The sequence below is a fragment of the Cricetulus griseus genome, chromosome 6 (genome assembly GCF_003668045.3).
Source record: "Cricetulus griseus strain 17A/GY chromosome 6, alternate assembly CriGri-PICRH-1.0, whole genome shotgun sequence".
Classification (NCBI taxonomy): Eukaryota; Metazoa; Chordata; class Mammalia; order Rodentia; family Cricetidae; genus Cricetulus; species Cricetulus griseus.
This window is the reverse complement of record NC_048599.1, coordinates 49,744,627-49,769,639: the sequence shown is the minus strand read 5'-3', so window position 1 is coordinate 49,769,639 and position 25,013 is coordinate 49,744,627. Positions and strand designations below refer to the sequence as shown.

Below are 25,013 nucleotides of genomic sequence, written 5' to 3'. Positions count from 1 at the left end.
ACTGTGAGAGTTCTAAGCCTTTGATTCTTCACCTCTTGACCTGGTAGCACATGGCTCCAATTTGGCAGTGGGTTTATGTGTTCATTCCTAACAAGAGCTCTTTGTAACTGGTCCTGCTTTCAATTTCAGGAGTGTGTATAGAAATGAGCTCTCAAGGCATCCCGAAGCCCATGGTGATTTTACCCTTCATGAAATACGGAGATCTACATACATTCCTGCTGTATTCCCGGATAGAAACGAGACCAAAGGTAACAGACCACTTGTGTCAGCTGTTCCTGAAGGTTTCATGTCAACTGAGGCAACCTCGGTGTCTCTGAAAATGCAGAGAAGGACACTGGCCTTGGTTCAGCATTCACTGTGCACCCAGGGGTTGAACTATGGTCTTCACCCCCGACAGTCCTGAGTGAGTCTTTATTCCTGTTCATGGTAGGAGGAGGCCAATTTGGGCCAAAGTCTCCTTGACTGCAGCCTATGGAGCCTTTACTCATCACAGACTGGTAAAAGCAACTCTCTTAAAGACACGTGCTTTGTTTATTTGAGATAAGTTCACATTATAGCCCAGGCTGGCCTCTTGAATGCTGGGATTACAAATTTGTGCCACCACATGCAGCTTTCCTAAAGTAAATTTTACAGAGCCCTCCTTGGAGTCATGGGTTTCAGTCTTTAAAGTATAAAATAATCATTTCTGAATGTATCATCTTGTGATCCTCACTAAGATGAGTTTCGGGAAGATATGGTGAGTAGAGAGACCTCAGCTGCCATCCTTGTACTCCGTTACTCCCTTACACCCCAAGGACTACACAGCCTTGGCAATTTGGGTCATACCCAGAAAGCTAATGATGGGCCATCTCAGAGATTTAAGAGCATGAATTTAAAGACTTGTCCTTGGTTGGGGTCCGTTTTTACTGTGAACTTCAAAGACTGCAGATTTAGGCATCCTATTCTATGATGGAGACATTGCTATGGGCCTCCATGTGAAGTGAGCACCACGTCCTCCTCTCGTGTTCCCCGTGAGCAGGAGCTGTGATCTGTGTCGATGGCATGCTCTGGCTGATCCATTGCTCCTCCCCATCACTTCTCTGTCTAAGATGGCAGCGTTACTTCAGGGCACCCACAATGGGAAAACATGGAGCTGACCTCTATCAGTAATCACTCAAGGTTAGGACAGAATTTGCTGTGGACCAAAAATGCCCTGAGTTATTGCTGCCAAAAAGTGCAGGCTGTAGGAAGGAACAGTACCAATCAGTCGATACCGGTGCATACTTTAACCCAAGCACCTCTGTCCCCTTAGCTGCCACCAACAGCAGGACTCTGGTGAGTGCAATTACACACATGTGTGTTAATTTTTCTTTCATGTTTCATGCTTTGCCTGTTGTGTCTGAGAACTCTTTACTAATCCCTGATTTAATTTTTTTTCCTGCTGCTTTCTTAAAACTGTTCAGTTTTATGTGATTTATTTGAGTAGTCCATCCATTTTGAGTCATTCACTTTGTAGAAGGTCTGAAATTTAGTTCAGGGTGTCTTTTATTATTATTATTATTATTATTACTGTTACTATTATAATTATTTTGCCCAGGAAATCTTATAGCCTGATCTGGCAAAAGTTCTGCTGTAATCGTTTATTCTTTTAAACAAAATAAATGACGTGTAAGGGAAACAAGCACACGCTATATTCCTGATTAATCATTTCTCTTTGCAAAAGTACAAGGGTGCCCTTAGTGGTAGAAAATAACTCCCCAGTGTTACAAAAATGGAAAGGAATACATTTTTACATTTTGATATTTTGTAGCCTGGGATAAAGACAGAAGACAGGGAGTTCATAGAGTAGCTGGAACACCGAGCTTTTATTCAGGCTGCTTCTTGCTTCCTGTGCAGTCAGTTGTGTAGGCATAAAGACCTCTTGTTCCAATTACCCTCATCCAAGATTAAGTCTCAGGGCTTGTCAATGAGCTTCTGATCAGGGCCTGCATTCTGAGCTCCAAGTGTCCCTGTCCCTGTCCTCAGCATGGACAGTGTCACTGGAGATGTGCAGGACAGACAGGCAGATGATTAAACACCACTTCAGCAACTCACAGAGGATGGTAGCTGGGATGACACACATCAAACAGAAATGTGTCTACTCTAGAGCCTTGGGGAAGGAAGGAGTTCTGACCGGAGAAGCTTTAGTAATTCACACTGCCATGGTGGGAATGAAACAAGGAAAGGGAAAAGTGGGATTAGGATGGGGGCAAGAGAACAGAGAGCACACATGTTGGAACCTCAGGTTTTCTCCAGAGGCAGCTATAGGGACTGCAAGTTGTCTCCGGGGGCAAGGGCAAGGCAGGGATGGGGGTCAGAGAGACTACAGCAGGGGAGGATGGACAGAGAAGCTACAGCAGGGGAGGATGGACAGAGAGACTACAGCAGGGGAGGATGGACAGAGAGGCTACAGCAGGGGAGGATGGACAGAGAGACTACAGCAGGGGAGGATGGACAGAGAAACTACAGCAGGGGAGGATGCACAGAGAGGCTACAGCAGGGGAGGATGGACAGAGAGGCTACAGCAGGGGAGGATGGACAGAGAGGCTACAGCAGGGGAGGATGGGCAGAGAGGCTACAGCAGGGGAGGATGGACAGAGAGACTACAGCAGGGGAGGATGGACAGAGAGGCTACAGCAGGGGAGGATGGACAGAGAGGCTACAGCAGGGGAGGATGGACAGAGAGGCTACAGCAGGGGAGGATGGGCAGAGAGGCTACAGCAGGGGAGGATGGACAGAGAGGCTACAGCAGGGGAGGATGGGCAGAGAGGCTACAGCAGGGGAGGATGGACAGAGAGGCTACAGCAGGGGAGGATGGGCAGAGAGGCTACAGCAGGGGAGGATGGGCAGAGAGGCTACAGCAGGGGAGGATGGACAGAGAGGCTACAGCAGGGGAGGATGGACAGAGAGGCTACAGCAGGGGAGGATGGGCAGAGAGGCTACAGCAGGGGAGGATGGGCAGAGAGGCTACAGCAGGGGAGGATGGACAGAGAGGCTACAGCAGGGGAGGATGGACAGAGAGGCTACAGCAGGGGAGGATGGGCAGAGAGGCTACAGCAGGGGAGGATGGACAGAGAGGCTACAGCAGGGGAGGATGGACAGAGAGGCTACAGCAGGGGAGGATGGACAGAGAGGCTACAGCAGGGGAGGATGGGCAGAGAAGCTACAGCAGGGGAGGTGCCCTGGGGTTGCCCTTTGGGCTCTGCAGGAAGGAAGCTGGCTTTACTATATATGTTATACCAAAACCAACTCAAAATTACCTTTAAAAAAAGATATACAGGGTTGGGCCTGGTGTCACAGGCCTCTGATCCCAGCTTCTGAGGAGGCTGACTGGGATACAGAGCCAGGGTACCATTGCTCCAGAGGCGACCAGCTCTGACTCTGCAGCATCAGGTGTCTGGCATCACCTCAGCCTTGGACTGTACATCTATGGTGGTGCTGCACTTGGTTTAAGACGGCAGCAGCTACTCTAAGTGTCGCGTGCTAGCATCCAGAGACAAAGGGGAGAAGCCCACTCTGTACCTCTCCTCATTCTGGGTCCCTCTTTCTCCCTGCACCACCTCTGTGTCCATCCGTCTCCACCACCCCTTCTTAATCTCTTTTCTTAGAACAGCACTCTTCACAACAACTTTATTGAGATACTGCACAGTTCTCCCACTTAAGGAGTTTAGAAGTGGGATTGGGAGACTGCTCAGTAGGTACAAGAGGCTTGCCACTGAGACTAAGACCTGAGTTTGATTCCTCGGGAACCACATGGTGAAAGGTTCCGTATGCCCCAGACTAAATAAATGTAATAAAAATCTTAAAGTGCTCAAAAAGAATAAAAGAGAAAGAAAGCCACTGTTGGAGTTGATTGAGGATGGTGACTACAGAAGACCTCCAGATAATGCAAAATATTTTAATGCAGTCATGGCCCTAAAAAAGAGGGCCCACTGCAAGGTCCTGGCAGTCATGGATGATGAATCATGAATGGGTCCATCCATGAGGTAGTCCCCTCCAAGATTCTCGGGGTTGTAAAATGTTGTCCTTGAGGGCTAGAGCCGCAGCAGGTGGAGTGCTTGCTGAGACCACTTGGACCCCTGGCTTCTGCTTACAGCACTGCAAAAACTAGGTGTGGTGGCATAGTCCTGCTATCCCATCATCAGGTAAAGGTGTGAAGATCCCAGGACAATCTCTGGTACCCATCCCCACCCTCACTTTGTTTGAGGTGAGGTCTTCTGCTCTCCCCTGAGTGCTCCAGGCTAGCTGTCCTGAGAGCTTCCAGGGATTCCCATCTCTGCCTCCCATCTCTCATTAGGAGTGCTGGGATTGCAGCTCCTGCTACCTAGCCCAGCCTTATGTGGGACCTGGGGATCCAAACTCAAGCGTTCATCCTTGTATCACAAGTGCTTTTCCAACTGAGCCTTCTCCCCAACCCCGAAATGTCATTTAGGTTTCATTAATGGTTGTATCCACACCTATCCTCTTTCCAACTTTAATTTGAATGCCTTTTAGTATGTCTGAGCCTTTTAGCCATGTTCTTCTTCAAGCCTGTTGTAGATATTCTGATCTCTGTGGATTTCCATATGGGATTTTAGAATTAACTTGTAACATTTTACAAAGAAACCAGCCAGCATTGGAACAGGGCTTATAGGGAATCTAGAAGTTGGGCAGAATTGACATCATAATATTATTGAGTTTTCTAAGCCATGAGTAGAGGATAACTTCTTCATATATTTGGATTTTTGAATTTTCTCCAACGCTGTAAGAGAACACACAACAGTAAGTTGTGTGTCTTTGTTAAATTGAGTATTTTGATTGTATTGTGGCTGAAATTATTTCCTTTGCTTCACTTTCAGATTGTTGTCATTGGTACATAAAAATCTCTGTGGTGACATCTGCAATCTTCTCACTCTTTTTAAATTGTTCTCTCCAATTTTTAAAAATTCACTTTTAGTCACAGACTCCAAGAATAACATAATTATTACAGGAAAAAATCACAAATTAGTTGTATCTTCTACTCATTACAGCTCACTAATGACAATAGGATTTGCTATTTCACAGTACCCAAACCCTGTCCTAGAAACTAGCATCCTGAAAACCAAGTACACAGAGAGGCAAAACTTCCACGTTCGATTTGTTTATCTTTTTCCATAACTCTGTTACTTAAGGGTAAGGATAATTATGGCATTCTGGTTTCATGTGCACTATATAATTGGCATATGTCATGGTTGGGAAATATGTCATTAAAAATGTAATGTTCAAGCTTATAGCTGAAGGGTATAGAACTTGTCTAGCGCAAGGCCCTGAGTTCCATCCCCAGTACCACAGGAAAACAAAACCAAATGTAATGCCCTGTGAATACCATTTTGGAAAACTCACAGTCCTTGGAGGAGCTGTGACGGACCCAATGTTATGCGGTGGTGGTAGGGGAGTGGGTATCATGGACAAACCACTCATGATTCATGATTGCCAGGAACTTGTAGTCAGCCTTTCTTTAGTGCCATGACTGCAATAAAGCATTAAATTATTACTTGGAGATCTTCGTTAGTCATCATCCTTCTAACCAATTCTAAATGCCTGGAAGGCTCTCTCTCTCTCTCTCTCTCTCTCTCTCTCTCTCTCTCTCTCTCTCTTCGTGTGTGTGTGTGTGTGTGTGTGTGTGTGTGTTGTGTGTGTGTGTGTGTGTGGTGGAGCTGGTAGCTCTGGGTAGTAAACACAGGGTTGTAGGGCTGTGCATATGCTACATGAATCCTCCACCACTGAGCTGTGTCCCCAGCCTGCTGGTGACATGTTTACTCACACAGCAGTTTTGTTTTACAACACAGAGAAAATGCTAGATGCCTGAAACTCTAGAAAAGCCCTAGAGGGAAAAAAATTACAATTTCTGAATACATACTTGTGTTTTAGTGCAAAGATAAGGGGTGAAGACTTGCCTTATAGTTGCTGCCTAGAAGAAGAAAATTGTCTTTCAAAATAATCTCAAAATAAAATGAGCTGTCTTAGTGTGTGTGAGGCCCAGAGATCAACCTTGGTAGTGTCACACACAACAAATAGGAGGAGGAGGAGGAGGAGGAGGAGGAAGAGTAGGAGGAGGAGGAGGAAGAGTAGGAGGAGGAGGAGGAGGAGTAGGAGGAGGAGGAGGAAGAAGAAGAAGAAGAAGAAGAAGAAGAAGAAGAAGAAGAAGAAGAAGAAGAAGAAGAAGAGGAGGAGAAAGAGAGGGGGGAGGAAGAATTAAAAATGGTAGCAAGAATACAGAATTAGAAGCACCTCCTATTACGTTGGGTTTTTTTCTCTCCCAAACTTCTGACCCTCTCCCATGATATCTCCTCTTCCCTCATTGGAACCAGACACTCGAGCCAGTAAGATGGCCCAGCCAGTGAAGTTGCTTTCTGCCAAGGACAACCTGAGTTCATTCCCAGGAACCCACCTGGTGGGTCACAGGTTGTCCTCTGGTCTCCAAATGTATGTGGTGGCACAAGTGACCCCACACACACACACATACAAAGCAAATAGGTAGATGTAAAAGGAAATTAAAAACACACAGTGAGGCCCTCCTCCTTCCTCGTCCTTTCTGCCTGGCCTCGTCCTCTGTCCCTGTGCCTCTTGGGATATGAAAGCTCACCTTTGGCTTCATGATTAGTGAAAAGATATAATTTTTCTTGTCTGAAATACTTTTAATAGCAAAGAATGTAATGCTTTTCAAGAAGTTTTAGAAAGTTTCTTTAATCCTGTTTTGAAGAGTTATTTGCATTATTTCTGACCCAGGTGTGGTGGCTCATGTCTGTCATTCCAGCACTGGGGAAACTAAGGCAGGAAGATCTTGAGTGTAGTCCTGCCTGAGCTACATAGAGAGACCTTTTCTCAAAACAAAGTATCCACTTAAAAAAAAATAACAATACAGAAAGGAAAGGTTTGTGTCCCTGTGTCGCCACTCTACCTTAGGGAATAAGAACACCATTTCCAGGGCTGTGGAGACAGCTCGGCAGTTAAGAGCACTGACTGCTCTTGCAGATGACCTAGGTCAGATTACCAGCACCCACATGGCAGCTCACGACCATCTGTAATTCCAGTTCTAAGGGATCTGACACCCTCTTCTGGCTTCCTTGTGTACTAAGCTGTGGTGATCTACTATTTATGATTTGGTAAAGCTTGCCTGAGGATTCAGAAAGGAGAGTCAACCACAAGCCATAGAAGCCAGGAACACACCTTTAATCCCAGCAACCAGAAGCTAGGAGGTAGTGGCACACACCTTTAATCCTAGTACTCTGGATTAAGAGGTAGACAGATCTCTTGAGTTCAAGGCCACTCAGGGATACATGATATTGAATCAGTATAAATGAGTAACAGATCACACGCCTTTAATCTCAGCACTAGAAGGCTATAAAACATAGAAGCGGGGTCTTCAGTATACACAGCAGGAGGCCTTCATTCTCCAGCCACACTGAGGAGAGGTTACAGTCTGAGGCTTGATGAGAGCTTGTGGAGACAGGATCGGTCCATGCAGCCTGAGGTAGAGGTAAAATGCTAGTGGCCAGCTACTTCGCTTTTCTCAAATTCAACTTGAAGTTTGAACCCCAATATGAGTCTCTGGGTCACTTATTTGTGTTACACTAAACACACACACAGTGAACATTCGTACATTCAGGCAAAATGCTTATACACATAAAGTATAGACGCATCACTGTTTTCCCTTGGATGGGAGTAAGTTGCCAGCTTTGCCTTCTAAACCATAATGTCTCTTTTTGTTTCCTCCCGTTAGTACATCCCCCTGCAGACACTGTTGAAGTTCATGATGGACATTGCCCAGGGAATGGAGTATCTGAGCAACAGGAATTTTCTTCATCGGGATTTAGCAGCTCGAAACTGCATGTAAGAACCTAGGCCATCCTGGGGAGGCAGGGTCATTAGACTTCGAGGCCTTGAATTTCATAGATTATGGAAGGCAGATGGCCTGCAGGTGGGATGGAGTGCCTTTCTTTGGATGGGATTTCCATCCCATTGCTCTGATTTTGACTGAGGCTCTTCCTTGGGGATGGCCTATCTTTGCCTCTAAGAGCCTGGCTAGTGTCCAAGGCTCTCTCTTATGATTAGTCTGTTTTCTTCTTGCCACTCAGCAAGGGGCACTAGGCGTGATCTTTGTGATCTTTTCCAAAGGCCATCAGCTAGCTTTGGACCCACAATAATATGTAAGTCAGCTAACCATAGTATAACTTGAATGACAATGATGAAATTCCCAATGGTTGTTTTCCCCAAGCCTTTGTTGACAAAGTTCTCTCCTCAAAGAGAGTAAGAGATAGTATACTCTAGAGTCAAATATGAGTGACCATGGCCTGAGAATACAGATTCAATTGTCTCAAGTATCATATTCCAAAGCTGTGACTGTTTTCAGGTTTTTATAATAACATAACAAAGAAAAGCATAAATCAACACACTTTCAAATACATTGGTGGAAACATTGGGGAGGTGGGTTACAGCCACGTAGATAAACTTCTATAGGCCTTAGATGGTTATCTGAGGACATTTTTGGCCTTGGTTGGTGGAAAGATTCTGCTGAGTTAATACATCCAGAGGTTTCATCTGAGAATCACAGGACATTAAGGACAATAGGCCAGACACAGAGGTGGGCAGAGAATAGCAATTGAGTGAACTAAAGATAGCTCAAGATATATTGTAGTTAAACTCTGCCCTGTGACATTCCAACCCCTCCACAGTCTTTGAACTCCTAACCAGATAATCAGCCTCCTGGAAAATTCAATGTGAGGTGTAGTTTCTTTTCAGGAACTTGCAGTCATATCTACCCCACACCTGTGATGAAATTTGGTACCTTAATGATCTAGAAGCTTTTCCGTCACAGCAGATAACAAATTATAGGAACTTGCATAAGAACTTTGGACTTGAATTTTCTCCATCTCTTTACCCTGCTTCAACAGAGCCATTGCCTGATGTCAGTCTTCAAATACCATAACTGCTCCTTGATTTTAACTTCCCTGTTGTGAGAAGAGGGAGTGGACCATGTGTGTTTTTCTTGGTCAGAGATTTGACAGTAGATTTGTGATGGCCACTCACGCTTCTCAGTCGCACACCCCTTCCCCTTTTACTTCAGTTTTTAAAGCCTTGGGGGATTTGGGGGTTTTCTTACTGCTTTTCAACTGTGGGTAAAGAATCATGAAATGTTATTTTTCTTTTAATATTTCCTTCATGCTTTTCCTGCCAGATAGAAGGACTGCCTGTGTAGTTTACCCTTAACTGAAAGTGTGGGCCTTTTGGGTGTGCATACCTCTATTCCCCTCACTCAAGAGATGGAGCCAGGAGGATCCACAGTTCACAGTCATCCTCAGTTGCATGGCAAGTTCCAGGCCAACCTGGGCTACATGAGACCCTGTCTTAAAAAAAAAAAAAAAAAAAAAGTTAATGTCAGGCAAACAAATAGCTCAGTCATCTCCCACCTCCTCTTCCCTGTCTCCTCTCTGTCTTCTCTCTTCCTTTTCTTCCTCCTTGTCTAGGACTTGTTTTACTAGCTTGGGCTGTGATTGCAATATATTTCCCTTCAATTTTCCAGTTCATTCCTCCAACAGTTGGCTGCATTAGCAAGAATCCTTCAGCACCATTTTTCCCACGTCTCCCAGACTTCACCTCCTCTTGTGCCTTGCTTGGCCTTGCTTAGTCCGTGAGGCCAGTGCTGCTTCTGTGGCATGATGCTGTCCACAAAAGAACCAGGAGGAGCTTCTGGTCCTTCCACTTCTGCTCGCCACATCTCTGTCCCCCAGTGCCTCTAACCACTGTACCTGGGTGCCTGTGCTGGACCAGCTCCACACAGGCCAGAGTGATGAAATACAGTAATGTCTGGTCCCTATTATTTGCTGTGTCTTTGATCTTAAAGCAGCTCCTTACTCCAAGAAAATGAGCTCCATGTCTTCTCCTTCCTTCCTTCCTTCCTTCCTTCCTTCCTTCCTTCCTTCCTTCCTTCCTTCTTCTCTCTTTTTTCTTCTCCCTCCTTCCTCCTTTTCCTTCCTTCCTTCTCCCTCTTTGCTCCTTCTCTTCCTTACCTCCTCCAGTAAGGGTGTCATGAATCCCAGGCGGCCCTGAATTTGCCAAGCAGCTGAGGAACTTTTGCTCTTCCTGCCTCCAGCTCCCAGATGCTGGGATTAGAAGCATGTACCACTATTCCCATTTATGCTGTGCTAGGACTCAAACCATGCATTCTGCCAACTGTGCTATGTCCCCGTGTCTTTAGTTACTTTTCATGCATCTGATGCAGACTTGGGTTTAAATGCTCTGCTCCTGAGGTTGCTGAGGACCTGAATTCATTCTTCACAGGTTGCGGGATGACATGACTGTCTGTGTGGCAGACTTTGGCCTCTCTAAGAAGATTTACAGTGGTGATTATTACCGCCAAGGCCGCATTGCCAAAATGCCTGTAAAGTGGATTGCCATAGAGAGCCTGGCAGATCGTGTCTACACAAGCAAAAGTGATGTGGTGTGTACACAGCTTTGATTTGACAAAGATGGGAGACACACAGAAAGAAGTGACTGAAATTGATGATGCAGGGAAATACACTCTGATAAACTGGGAATATGCATGGACCACGCTTTTATTTAACTCGTTTATTCATTCATTTGCTTTCTGTGGTCCTGAGGTTGACCCTAGGACCCCACACATGCTATGAGAACACTAATATAATTTCTCAACCTCCCTCTTCTTTACTTTTAAGATCTAATTTTATTTTAATTATGTGTATCTATATGTGGATATGTGCACATGTATGTAGATGTTCTCAGAGGCCAGAGGCATCAAATCCCCTGGAGCTTAAGCCAGTCACAGGTGATTATGAGTCAATGCTGGGAACCAAACTTGGGTCCTCTGCAGGAGCAGAAAGTGCTCTTAACCATTGAATCATCTCTCCTGCCCCCTTTACTTTTTATTAATTTTTATGTGTATGGGTATTTGACCTACATGTATGTCTGTGCACCATGTGTGTGCCTTAGTGCCTATGGAGGCCAGAAGACTGTCAGATCCCCTGGAATTGGAATTACGAATGATTGTGAGCCACCAACTGGGTGCTAGTACTTGAACCCAGGTCCTCTGGTGGAACAGACAGTGATCATAGTGCCTGAGCCATTTCTCCAGTCCCCTATACTTACTTTTGAAGCAGGGTCTATCTATGTAACCTAGAAAGTCCTTGAGCACCCAGTCCTCCTGCTTCAGCCTCCTCGGTAACTGGAATAGCAAGTATGCACCCTAATACCTGCTTTTATATCTTGTGGAAACTTTAATTCAGGCAAATGGTGAAGTGCTCACATTCACAATCCTGTACTTTGCATATGACCTTCAGAGATTCCCGTATCTTTGCTACAAATGAGTGGCTTCTTGCCCATAAAAGTTGTGCACATTAAATTGAATGAGTTCATTTGGTAGCCTTTGAAACCCATATGCTATATAGAAGATGCTGTGTATTTATAGCCTTGATCTAAGCTTGGGGAAAGCAAATACTCCATAGCAAAAGTATAGCAGTAAAGCAAGCAGTGTTGATTTGGGATGAGGCCCCATCTGCCTTTAGCCAAGTTTCGCAGAACAGCTTTGGTATGAATGGGGAACTCTGGGGCTTCAGCCCCATGTGTTGTTGTGTCCGGGGAACAGTGAGCCTCACACATAATTACCAGCTTTGTGCTTCATCATCAGGGCTTTAAGGAAATGACCTTTCACCATGAAAAAGTCCATTCAGCCTTTGTGGAAAGACTTTTGTCCTCACTTCTTGTGGCTTTGTTCTCAGTGGGCTTTTGGCGTGACCATGTGGGAAATAGCAACACGGGGAATGACCCCCTATCCTGGAGTCCAGAACCATGAGATGTACGATTACCTTCTCCATGGCCACAGGCTGAAGCAGCCGGAGGATTGCCTGGATGAACTGTAAGTGAGCATCCCTGAATCATTGGGCTTTCTGCAGGAGGTGGCTACCTGACTGCAATGACCTGGGAAACACAGGCATGGCTAGTGCAAGTAGAGTCCACTGTTAGCCAGGAGAGCCTGTACAGAGAGCACCACTCATGGAAGCCTCTGGCCAGCAGTCATTCCTGATGCAGGTGGTGTTGGATGCCCAGCTCCTGTGAGCCCACAGTGGCTCACTTACCCAAAAGGCCTCACCTCCATCAATGGGAACAGTCAACACAAGGTACCAATATATTTCCAAACCATAGGGACCACGAGACACTGCCAATAAGTAGGCTTGCTTTATAATATGTGAGGTGCTGGGATCCTTCTTCCCTTTCTCACTTTGAACCCTGTAATCCTTTTTCTCTATAGCATTTCAAACACTTATCACAGATAGGAACCTGGACCAGGGCCTTTGAGAACAAACTGGGTCTTAGAATTTTGTGGGGAGCATTCTGACACTGCAGTTGCTTAACCCTATGCCTAGAGGGTGTGGCATTGCTGTTGTCACAAATTGGGCCTAGAAATTGTGTGTTTAAAATGTTCCCTGTAGACCTGTTCTTGGCCAGGTATGAACTCTCCCAACTCCTACCACAAAGCACATCCGATCAAGACAAATCCTCTCTCAGTGTTCAGTGCCAGAACGTTAAAAAACATAGGCTTAGTTACCTCTGTCAGGGAGCAGCATGTGGGATGCTGGTGCCGGGGAGTATATTCGAGACCCTCGGGCCCATCCCAAGCTCTGTCTCTGCTGCCTCATTCAGCACACAGGGCCAGGTCACCTTGTATACAACATTCTAGACCCATCTATGGCTTAGACTCTAAGCCAAACACAAGGACGATTGTTCTGTTCCCAGTCACAGCCTGCTTTGTGGTTGAGGATGTCTGTAAGTCTCTTGAAAACATTATAAAGTCCTGATTCAGTTAGTTCTAGGGCTTCACGGTGGTTTTTTAAAGGGCTGTGTTAATGAAATCTTGGCTTCTAGAAATGAGGAAGCTTTTCTCTGTAGCCGTACCACCCAGCAAGTTTTGTTGTGGTTTCTCTCTTAGCTATCCCCCTGCACCAGCAGAAGCTGACATTAGCAATGGTCAGTCTGGGTCTGAGTGAGGTCTGAGCTGTGTCAAACTGTGGTTTTTGTGTTTCACTTTGAACTAAAACAAGAGACTGCTGAGCTGATGTTCTCTGAGAACACTTTTAGGTGGTGGAGTCAGCTCCCATCCTGTGTCTGAAGACCCAGGTGATTGTAGAGAGGCTGTAGTCCCCATGTTCTGATGGCTGCATGCCCTGGGCTTGCAGATGAGATGTGGTCAGCAGGATGGTGAAGCAGGCTTTATTCCTTAGCCTTAAGTGTATGCGGGCAAGCAACAGCATCTTCCAAAGAGAGCTCTGTGTTTCCTTTTCTGGGACATTCTTTAAAAAAAAAAACAAAAAACAAAAAACAAAAACACAAAATGAATATTCTGAGTTTTTTAGAATCCAAGTATGGCTCAGATGAATGCATCCTGTGTGCTGCTGCTGCTCTTTGGCTGCTTTGAGCCAACTGAAATGTAGCAATGTCGATTGGGGAATGTATCTCAGTGGTAAGGGAGCTTGCCTAGCATGCACAAGGTCTTATGTTCAGTCTCCAGTACTTTAAAACAGAGAGATAAGATAGTGAGGGAAAGATACAGGGAAGAGAGCAGAAATAGAGGGAGAGATACACAGATCTCTGTCACAGAGCCCCTTGGTCCCTACTCTCTAATCCTGTCCTGCAAAGGGTCACCTCTCCTCACAGTATCACTCCCATCATGGGTGACCAGACTGTCAGTCTTGCTTCCTGCTGTTCAGGATACCACTTTCTGTTATGCTTCAATCAACTTCTGTGGGACATTTCCCCAGCTGAGCTCTTTGTGGCCTCCCTGGCACCCCCAGAACCTTCCTCACCAGCTTTCTGCAGTGGTCCATGATATGAGAATCCTTCCCTCTTCCTCTGGTAGGGCTGTCTTATACCCCACAGGGTCCTGTTGGCCAGCAGTTATTCTTCAGAATTCAGAATGCCTCTCCTCAACTGGGCATGATAGCACACACTTTTAATCCCAGAAGAGGCATGCTAACCTCTGTGAGTCTGAGGTCAACCTGGTCTATATAGTAAGTTTCAAGATAGCCAGGTCTACATTACAAGAGCCTGTCTTAAAGAAAAAAAGGAAGGAAGGGAGGGAGGAAGGAGGGAGAGAGGGAAAGAGGGATGGAGGAAAGAAAACAGGGCTGGAGAGATATATCAGCAATTAAGAACACTGGTTATTCTTCCAAGGGACCTGGATTCAATTCCTAGCACCCACATGGCAGTTAACAACAGTCTGTAACTCCAGTTTCAGGGAATCTGACAACTTTTTCTGGCTTTTTTTGTTTGGTTGATTTTTTTTGTTTGCTTGTTTTTTAAGACAGGGTTTCTCTGTGTAACAGCCATGGCTGTCCTAGAACTTGCTTTGTAGACCAGGCTAACCTCAAACTCACAGAGATCTGCCTGCCTCAACCTCCCGAGTGCTGGGATTAAAGGTGTGTGCCACAACCGCCTGGCTCTTGTCTGGCTTTTGTGGGCAATGCACATGTAAAGTATACAGACATCCATTCAGGCAAAGCACCCATATATTATACATATAAAGTAAGAGTAAATAAAACTTTAAAAAACATACAAGCATTCCCATCTTCTTCCTCTCTCATTGCTGACACTGACATAACAGAAAACCAAGATTTCATCCCATCATGATGACATCATGACATAAATACAGTGTATAGTGTAGAACCTTCATCTCCCTTCCCCAAGTGTCCTACTTCATTGCTTAGACATCAGCCAAAGAGATTCTAAAATATTATAATCAGAAGCTGGGGTACCTCCGTGGTAGAAAACTCGCCTAGTATGCATGAGCCCTGCTACCATCCTAAGTACCACAGACAGATAATTACAACTATAATCTGGTCATGGGTTGCTTCTGGATATCATCTTCCTGTGGTTTCCTAGCCCCTTATCATATCTTTCAAAGTCATATTTAAGGTGGGCATGGTGAGGTAGGAAGGACAAAAGTTTGAGGCCAGCCCTGGCTATGTAGCAAGGCCCTATCTCATATATCCTGTGTGTGTGGTGTGTGTGTGTGTGTGTGTGTGTGTGTGTGTGTGTGTGTGTGTGTGTGTGTGTGATAAAGTTGTATTTATATTCTCATAAAGTATTAGACATAAAAGGAAAATAATACTACTACTGTGCTCTATCACGATAGGTCACTTAGTGCTTTCTTCCAAGGACATGGAGTAAATGAAAGAGAATTAAACAGCACAGGCACAGTATTGAAAAGGATGTTATGTCCCTAAGGACAGAATTTCTCAAAGCCCCGCTGAGCACACAAGTAAGGCTCTGTGCAAAATTATAGAGATGTGCAAATTGACCATGCTATGAGAGCCTCAAAGCGGGAGCCAAGGTTGTTTGCCTGGTCTAAGTGACTAGCAACTGAGAGGGAGAGAGAGAAGCTAAAAGGAACTCCCGGTGGGAGGATGGAACAGGACTGTGAGGCAGGTGTGGATGTCAGGGTGGTGTTCTGAGTTGAAGTCCTGCCCCTCTGTATGCATGGGAGTTTCACATTACAGGAGCTAGTAACAGCCCTGGTAAAGGCCAACGTAGAAATGATCATGTGTGCATACATGAGATCTTCATGCTGTGTGTGAGAACCAACACTTACTAGGATTAACCCAGGGATCTATAGATTATATGTAAATGTGAAAATGGGAATTGCTCTTTTCTGTTCCTGAGAAGCCAGTCATCAGCATGAATCAGATAATTTAGATTCAGCTCAGTTTTTTGTTTGTTTGTTTGTTTGTTTGTTTGTTTGTTTTTCGAGACAGGGTTTCTCTGTGTAGTTTTGGAGCCTGTCCTGGAACTCATTTTGTAGCCTGCCTCTGCCTCCCAAGTGCTGGAATTAAAGACATGCGCCACCACCACCCAGCCAGTTTTCTTTTCTTTCTTTCTTTCTTTTTTTTTTAAGGACTTAGTTATGTGTGTATTTTATGTATTCAAAAGAGGGCATCAGACCCCATGGGGCTACAGTTACAAATGGTTGTGAGCTGCCATTTGGGTGCTAGGAGTTGAACTCAGGACTTCTGGGCAAGCAGCCAGTGCTCTTAACTGCTGAGCCACCTCTCAGGCCTCTCAGCTCAGTTTTCTTATCCAGTGATATTACTATCAATATCTCAAAGCAGAGAAGGATCAAAATGAAATGCTGCTGTGACTCTTTCGCAGCCCAGTAATTTCCACGTGTCATTCCCTTCTCATGTTCCTTGATTATAATCCTTAAGATGCTAGACACTGGGGATGACATTGCCCAGAAAGAAAGAGCAGAAAGAACTCAGCAGAAAGGTCTTGAGGAGCACTTGTGTGATGGGCTTGCCCAGTCCAAGCCTCATTCCTCTGCTTCCCCCTGCTACCCATGAGCCCAGGGCATGTGCTATAATTTACAAAGTGCAGTGACAGAGCTGTAAATGTCTTAGCTACTTTTCTATTGCTGTGAAGAGACACAATGGCAAAGGCAATTTATAAAAGAAAGTATTTAATTGGGGGCTTGCTTACAGTTTCAGAGATGAGTCCATGACCATCCATAAGCATGAGGCAGAGAGAGACTGGAAACTGTTTGGGCTTTGAGTTTCAAAGCCCACCCCCAGTGACACTTCCTCTATCAAGGCCACACGTCCTCATCCTTTCCAAACAGTTCCACCAACTGCAGACTAAGCAGTCACAGACAACAGCACATAATTAGGCATAGCTGTGTTCTAATAAAACTTTATTTGCAGAGCAGATGATTAGTTTGATCGCAAAGCCTGTGTAAGAAAAGGATGTTAAATCCTTTATTTGCAAAAGTAGATATAACTGTCAGATGTATTTTCTATTTTAGAAACAGAATAATTTTTTGGACAAGAGGCTGAGGAGATGGCTTAGTAGGTAGGAGTACTTGCTGTGCAAGCATGACAACCTGAATTCAATGTCCAACACCCATGTAAAAAGCTTGGTATGACGGTGGTGCACCTGTAACCTCAGTACTGTGAGGGACAGAGACATGTAGATTACTGGGGCTCGCTGGTCAGCCAGTCTAGCCAGAATAGCAAGCTCCTGGTTCAGTGAGAGACCCGGTCTCAAAAGAATAGAGAGGGATAGAGCAGGACACCAGATGCCCCTCCAGCCTCTATGTATAGATGCACAAGAAAATATCACACACACACACACACACACACACACACACACACACACACACACACACACACGTGTGTGTGCATGCATACACACACACACACACCCCATTTAAAAAGTTGAATAACTACTAGACCATTTCTCCCACACACACCAAAACTCATTTATTTCCATGAAATGTGGAACAAATGCTAATTAAAATAGAATGAAATTAAAGACTAGGTAACATTCACTTGTCTGTTATCATCAGGTATGACATCATGTACTCTTGCTGGAGTGCTGATCCCTTGGACCGACCCACCTTCTCAGTGTTGAGACTGAAGCTGGAAAAGCTCTCCGAGAGTTTGCCTGATGCACAGGACAAGGAATCCATCATCTACATCAATACCCAGTTGCTAGAGAGCTGCGAGGGCCTGGCAGACGGGCCCTCCCTCGCTGGGCTAGACATGAACATTGATCCTGACTCCATCATTGCCTCTTGCACTCCCAGCACCGCCACCAGTGTGGTCACAGCAGAAGTTCATGAGAACAACCTTCATGAGGAGAGATACATCTTGGATGGGGTCAGTGAAGAATGGGAAGATGTGGCCTCCACTCCTTTTGCTGCAGCCACATCTGGAAAGGATGGTGTCTTACCAGAGGACAAACTCACCAAAAATGGGATCTCCTGGTCTCACTGCAGTACGCTACCCTTGGGGAGCCCATCAGCAGATGAACTTTTGTTTGCAGATGACTCCTCAGAAGACTCTGAAGTCCCCATGTGAGGCCAGCTGAGTGGAGGCATGAAAGGACCAGGCACATACTGCTCCATGGGATCTGGTTGCCTTAGCTATTTTACTATTGCTGTTATGAAACACCGTGAGCAAGGCAACCTATGAAGGAAAGTATTTAGTTAGGTTTACAGTGTCAGGGGGTTAGAGTCCATGATTGCAGAAGGAAGCAAGAAATGGAGAATGCCCTGGGAAATGGCACCATTCTTTGGAAACCTCAAAGCCTGCTCCCAGTGACACACCTCCTTCAATAAGGCCACACCTCCTGATCCTTCCCAACAGTTCCACCAACTGAAGACCAAGCACTCTAACATATGAGCCTATAGGGGCCATCTCTGTTCAAGGCCGCACACTGGTTATAACTGATGCTTTGGCATTCTTTTTCCTTACCTACTTTACTTGTAAAGTCATGGCCTGACAGCACCAGGTGAATGCTGTCAAGTCAGTTTTCACTATAAATATATAAGCAGAGAGAGATGGCTCAGTGGTTAAGAGTGCCAGCTCTTCTTGCAGAGGACCTAAGTTGAGTTGCCAGCAACTAAATCAGGTGGCTCATAACCACCCATAACTCCAGATCAGATACTCTCTTCCACCTGCACACATGATGCATACTCACATACAGTCATATATAAGTCAAAGTATGTTCAAAAATAAATAAACAAACAGCAAGGCTGGGAGTGTGGCAGGCTCAGCAGCTGAGTGTGTGCTTCACCTGTGGACCGCCCAGCTTTCCATCCCCAGATCCCCAAACAGTACAGAATAAAAACACAGAGGCTATGGGAAATCGCTGGGTTGGTAAAGTCCTTGACTTGTAAGCACTAGGATCTCAATTTGATCCCCAGAGCCTACATAACAAAAAAGTTGGGTGTGGCGGCACACGCTTGTAATCTCAGTGCTGGGGAAGTAGAGACAGGTAGATTTCTGACATTCACAGGAAAGCCAGCGTAGGCGAGTTTCAGGCCAAGTGAAACCCTGTCTCAAAGAAAAAAGGTGGACAGCATCTGAGGAGTGATACTTGATGCTGTCCTTTGACCTCCATACACACACACACACACACACACACACACACACACACACACACCAGCATGTACATGAACATGTACACACAAGAAAAATATAAATAAGATACATAATATATTTATTTAAAGAGAGAACATATATGTATATGGTGGAAAGAGACAGGGATATTATATTTTAATAAAAGATGACTTATTTCACTGACCTTGCAGATTTTAAAATGTATTCCTCAGTGTTAACATTTGTACAGAATCAGTGTTGCTTTTTTAAAGTTGTTTTCTTTTCCACAGTATTAAATGTAAAAATGTAAAAATGAAATACCAGATTTGGCTTCATTGGTTTTTTGACCTTCATGAGAAGGTATGCCTCCATGAATCATGTGTGTGATAAGAATGATTTATTTAATATTCAAGGCTTTACAGCCGAACGTCTGATATGACTTCCTAATGAAATACAAATGAGGAACGACGAGTTCAGCATGCTTCAAACTTGGAAAGACAGCAGTCACCAGCAGCCCTGAAACCTTTGCAAAGGAGTTCCCCTAATGGCGGTCCCTCACCACAGTTCCTCTGCCAATTCTGAGCATGACTTTTGAGAGAAATAGAAAAACCACCTCAGAAGTCTGTAGGAGAATGGCTGGCAAGAAAGCTCAGCTGGTAAAGGTAATTGTTACCAAGCCTGATGTCCTCTATTTGATCCCTGGGCCTGACATGGTGGAAACAGGGAACCAACAAAGATGTCCTCTGACCTCTACATAGACACCTACCACACATACATCCACTAAATAAATAAACTAGTAAATAAATGTAATTTTAAAAGATTTCACAAATGAGAAATAAAAATAATAAAGGATTCAAGATTATACCTACTGAGAAGATTTCAAATAAACTGTGGAAGAGTTTGACAGGTGAGTCATGTTTCTGTTGGGGAGATGGAAGGGCAGGGCCAGGACATAGGCTATAGAGTTTTCCCATCTCGGTTTCTGGCTCAATCATCCCTTGTTTAACACTTGCCTTTTTCCAGCCCTATACATGTATGTACGTTCCCTTTACTGTGTGTCCTTATACCATGGGTACCAGTGTCATCATCATGTCTAGGCCAGGACAGTTAGCCTTGGAAAGAGAGAATAGCCTGCTTATGGCCCATGTCTAGAGACTGTGAGAGCCAGAATTTAGAACATTTGAATAAGCACATAGTTTAGGGATTGCACTAGTAGGTTTCATGTTACAACAAAACTCTAAAGCAATGGTTCTCAACCTGTGGGTCATGACCTCTTTGGGAGTCAAACAACACTTTCACAGGGGTCACCTAAGACCATCTGCATATCAGGTGTTTACATTACTATTCATAACAGTAGCAAAATTTCAGTTATGAAGTAACAACAGCAATTTTATGGTTGGGGAACCACCATATGAAGAACTGTATTAAAGGGTCACAGCATTGGGAAGGTTGAGAATTACTGCACTAGAGGCAATTAACTTTAAAAAAAAAAGTTAAGGTTTATTTAACATACAATTTGGAGATTACAATCCTAGATAGGGCGGCTCCTTGGCTCTACCTTTGGTGAGGATGATAGATGGAAAGGTTTGAAGAAACACATGCTTGTGTGCACAGCATTAGCCAGGAAGCAGAGGCTTAGGTCCCACAATTGCCTTTAGGATTACTCTTTCAAAGACTAAAAGATCTCTACCTCCACAAGATCCTACCTCCCTGGGTGCCCCTTGGGATACACTCTGACACTTGACACAAGTGCCAGGATAGCAGGGTTCTACTCCAAAGCCTCTAGACATTTTATTTACTATACATAGATGTCATTCACTATGTGCCAGGCATGACGCTCATTTAATTTCATGGTAGGGACTGCACTATCCCTGCCCCAGAGATGGGCAGATTGAGGCTGGAAGAGACTGACTGAGGGCAGGAAACTAATGCTGTCCATGGAAACACTGGGCAGATCCAGGACCTTTGACATCATCAGAGCTGTTTGCTTCAAACTTGAGAGTGAGCTCACCCAGGCTGCAGCAGTCTTCAGGGATCAGAGTACACAGGGTTTGGGGCTGCAGTCTTCCATAGCAGAGTCCTGGTTTCAGCGGTCAGGCCAGGATCCCCATCTCTAGGGTGGCTCCCCTGTCACTGTGCAAAGGTTCTGAGGAGCTTAGACAAATCTTCATCCTTCTCAAATGTCACCATCACATTTTATTAGTGAAAGGAGAAACAGAGACAATCATAGCCTATAATGATATTATGCTAGGGGGTTGGAGAACTGGCTCAACAGTCAAGAGCACTGGCTGCACTTGCATAGGACGTGGGTTTGGTTCCCAGCATCCACATGGCAACTCACAACTGTCTGTAACTCCAGTTCCATTGACTCTGACACTTGACACAAGTGCCAGGATTTTCTTTCTTTCTTTCTTTCTTTTTTTTTTTTTTTTTTTTTTTTTTTTTTTTTTTGAGAAAGGGTTTCTCTGTGTTACTTTGTAGACCAGGCTAGCCTTGAACTCACAGAGATCTGCCTGCCTCGGCCTCCCAAATACTGGGATTAAAGGTGTGCACCACTACAGCCCAGCTTAAAGGTTCATGTTTTGAAAAATATTTTAAACATGTATTACTGAAATTTTGCGACTAGTTTTAAAAATTAATAAAACACATTTTTGTTTGTCTTGTTTTTCAAGACAGCATTTCTTTGTTTAATAGCGTAGGCTATACTGCGACTCCCTTTGTAGACCAGGCTGGCCTCAAACTCACAGAGATCCTCCTGCCTCTGCCTGCCAAGTGCACCACCATGCCCCACTAATGAAAGCACTTTTTAATGAATGTGCAATGTTTCTTGTTGATGGTATCAATAAGCATTTGGAGAATTTGGGCCAGTGAGATGGCTCAACAGGCAAAAAGGTGCTTGCCACCAAGCCTTACTACCTGAGCTCAATCTGCAGGCCCCATAATCTGCATGGTTAGAAGGAAGAACGAACCCTACAAGTTGTCCTCTGACCTCTGCACAAAGGCAGTGGCATATTCATGAGCGCACATGCACACATATTAATCAAAAACATTGTTAGAGAATTTGAAGAGATCTAGAAATATGAGTCCATGGTGGAGAACAATGGCTGCTCGTGCACAGGACCTGAGTTCAGTTCCTGCATCCACATGGTGGCTTACAGCCATTGCTAACCAAGGGATCCAAAGTTCTCCGCAGGTACCAGACACACATGTGGTGTGCATATATACATGCAGGCAAAACACTCAAATACATGAACCCAAAATAAAGAATTAGAACAACTTTTCATTGAAGTCCTGATTAGGTATCAAGAATGGCTAGTTTCTTGTGATATCAACAAGCACAGCAGAGATGTTCACCCCATCCAGCTACACAGCCATGGACCTGGTATTGCTGCAAAGTGATGTGATGTAGCAAAAATAGCTGGACTACTACAGTGACAAATTAACTCCTTCCAGCAAGAAATCAGTTCATGACCGGGTGGTGATGGTGCACATCTTTAATCCCAGCACTCAGGAGGCAGAGGCAGGTGGATCTCCATGAGTTTGAGTCCAGCCTGGTCTACAAGACGAGTTCCATTACACAGAGAAACTATGTCTTGAAAAACAAACAAATAAGTCAATGTACTAAAAAGGAGAAACTATTTTAGCACTCAGACCTAATGGCTTCCTATTGTTCAAGGAGGTTTTGACCCTGATCAAAAACCTCTCACAGTTTAAATAAATTTTTAGCTATAGTCTTGTAATCCCATGTAAGATTTTATCTGCAGTTGGCTTTGAGGTACCCCTCCCACTCCCAAGTTATCTTTCTGAGCAACTAAGTGAGTTTTATAGAATCAAAGAACTGTGGTTACAGCACTGGTTGAATTTCTGGGGCTGGCAAGAGGGATCAGCATTAAGATCCCTGGCTGCTCTCACAGAAGACCAGAGTTGGATTCCCAGCACCACAAGCTGACTCACAACTGTCTGTATCTCCATTTCCAGAGGATCGGATACCATCTCTGGCCTCCACGGGCAATGCACACACCTGGCACATAGACATGCAAGAAAGCTGAACACTTATACACACAAAATAAATACATCTTCAAAAATAAATTAAAGCTACATTTCTATCAACTGAACAGATGTCATTTCAGTCATCTTAGAACAAGCAGAATTTGCTCTCTGGGCAGCTGGCAACAGGGTTATTCCTTGAGGGAGGCTGTAAGGAAAGGGGGTTTCATGAGCAAGGAGCCCTAATTAGAGGGTTCCAAAAGATACAGCTTCAGCAAATGTAAATTCTGACAAAGTCAGAAACACAACTCTTTTATTTTTCTAAATGGTCCAGACAAAGCCTGTTAGTAATCAACCAGTTTCAAGTTATGTCTGAGAAAATTTCTTATTTCTCTGTAAAACCATTTTCTGAGCAATCTTGTTAGTAACTTGTAGGTAATCAACGCTAAAGCATGTTATTTTTCTTCTCCCTTCACCACCATGGCTCAGCACATTTCAAGCTCCTCCCTGAGAACCCAGGTTCTGTGAGGTTCTCAGCCATAGCCTTGAACGCTAACCTTGGCTGTTAGTGGAGACCACTAACTTTCCCAAATTCCCATTAACTATAGGGCCTTTCCTGTTCTCTGTGTAGACACTTAAGTCACTCTTCAAAGTGGCTGTTACGGTGAAAAGCTGGAGCAAGTAAATAAGCCAGGTCATTGTCTTCTGCTAAACTCAGACTGGGGCCGGGAGGACAAGAGGACAGGGAAATAAACAAACACCAGAGACATTGTGTCTGCAGGATGAGGCTTGTCTGGCCTCTTAAGGGGCCTTTTTTCTTTTCTTTTCTTTTCTTTTCTTTCTTTTTTTAAAAAACTTGCTCTAGCTCTTTCTTAGTGAGACATGTAAGGGCCTTTGGAGGAAAAAAATAAAGTGCTGGCCAGAAAAAAAAAAAAAAATGGCTGTGTCGAGGCTATTCATGCCAGGTTTCCTTGGGCAAGACACCAGTATCTTCTGTTACAGCACCCTTCATAGGAAAGGGATGAGGCAGGGTCTTTGAAAGAACTGGTCCTTGCAAACTTGCCTGAAGCTCTTCCTATTTAAAGGCTTCATTCCTTATGCAGTCAAGACCACATTTGTCAAATCAGAAGCACCTCCCATGACACATTGTCAAGTCACCTTCTAAGTACTTAGACCCACAGATTAGCGCTGCCCTCCACCACCTTGCTCAGGGGAACTGCTTTTTGCCCTGGGCAGCTGCCAGCAGTGACTTAGAAGTGCTAAAGATCGGAGAGTAACTGTTGAGTGCTCCCTCCTACACAGAAAGTTTATATCAGCCCAGTCAAGACTCAAGGAACATCCTAGAAGAGGGGGTGGAAAAAGTGCAAGAGCTGCGGACCGGGCGGGCATGGCTTCTGTGTTCACCTACACAGCAGCAAGTCAGTCAGCATTCCAGCATGGATGGGGAGGAGCTCTGGAGGCCCCACCCCTTGCTGAGGAGCTACTGGCAGTTTAAGACTGCTGGGGGAGGGGTGTCATTTTTTTCTTCAGGGATGTGGCCACCGGTAGATTGTCCACGCTCTGGTGGATGGACCCACGCCAATGCACACACAGGCAGCACCAACTGGACTCAGTGGGTTTTTGTTGTTGGTTGGGGGGGGGGGTTTGAGAGGACAAGGAGAGAAGGGGATGTGCTGGAAGGATGGGAAGGAGAGGGGAGGAGATGGGTGTGATATAATATATTGCATACATACATGAAGTTGTTAAAGAGTAAATAAAAATAACCTTTAAAAAGAAATAAATAACTGGGCGGTGGTGGTGCGCACACCTTTAATCCCAGAATTTGGGAGTCAGAGGCAGTCGGATCTCAGTGAGTTTGAGGCCAGCCTGGTCTACAAAATGAGTTCCAGGACATCCAGAGCTGTTACACACATAAAGCCTGTAATAATAATAATAATAATAATAATAATAATAATAATAATAATAATAATTTGCTTATTGTGTTAAATTCACACACACACACACACACACACACACACACACACAGCCAGAGATGCATTATTGGGGAAGTACAAAGTGAAGAATGATTTCACTCCTCACCTCAAGCAATTTGCTGGTTTCTGG

At 44.7% G+C, this 25,013-nt stretch overlaps 1 protein-coding gene across 4 annotated transcripts in view; it reads left to right on the top strand.

Annotated features, from left to right (window-relative positions):
• Nucleotides 1-19,246, top strand: part of Mertk (MER proto-oncogene, tyrosine kinase) — a 110,568-nt gene extending 91,322 nt beyond the window's left edge. For 2 of the 4 annotated variants that reach the window (XM_035446328.1, XM_027421846.2), the window contains exons 15-19: nt 130-248; nt 7,760-7,869; nt 10,318-10,477; nt 11,772-11,908; nt 17,387-19,246. In XM_035446328.1, the coding sequence (XP_035302219.1) occupies nt 130-248; nt 7,760-7,869; nt 10,318-10,477; nt 11,772-11,908; nt 17,387-17,900 (1,040 nt within the window). In that variant the 3' untranslated portion in view covers nt 17,901-19,246. Of the gene's footprint in view, nt 1-129; nt 249-7,759; nt 7,870-10,317; nt 10,478-11,680; nt 11,909-17,386 lie in introns of all 4 variants that reach the window. The other 2 variants (XR_004770482.1, XM_027421845.2) reach the window with 2 other exon arrangements.
• Nucleotides 19,247-25,013: the final 5,767 nt, after the last annotated feature.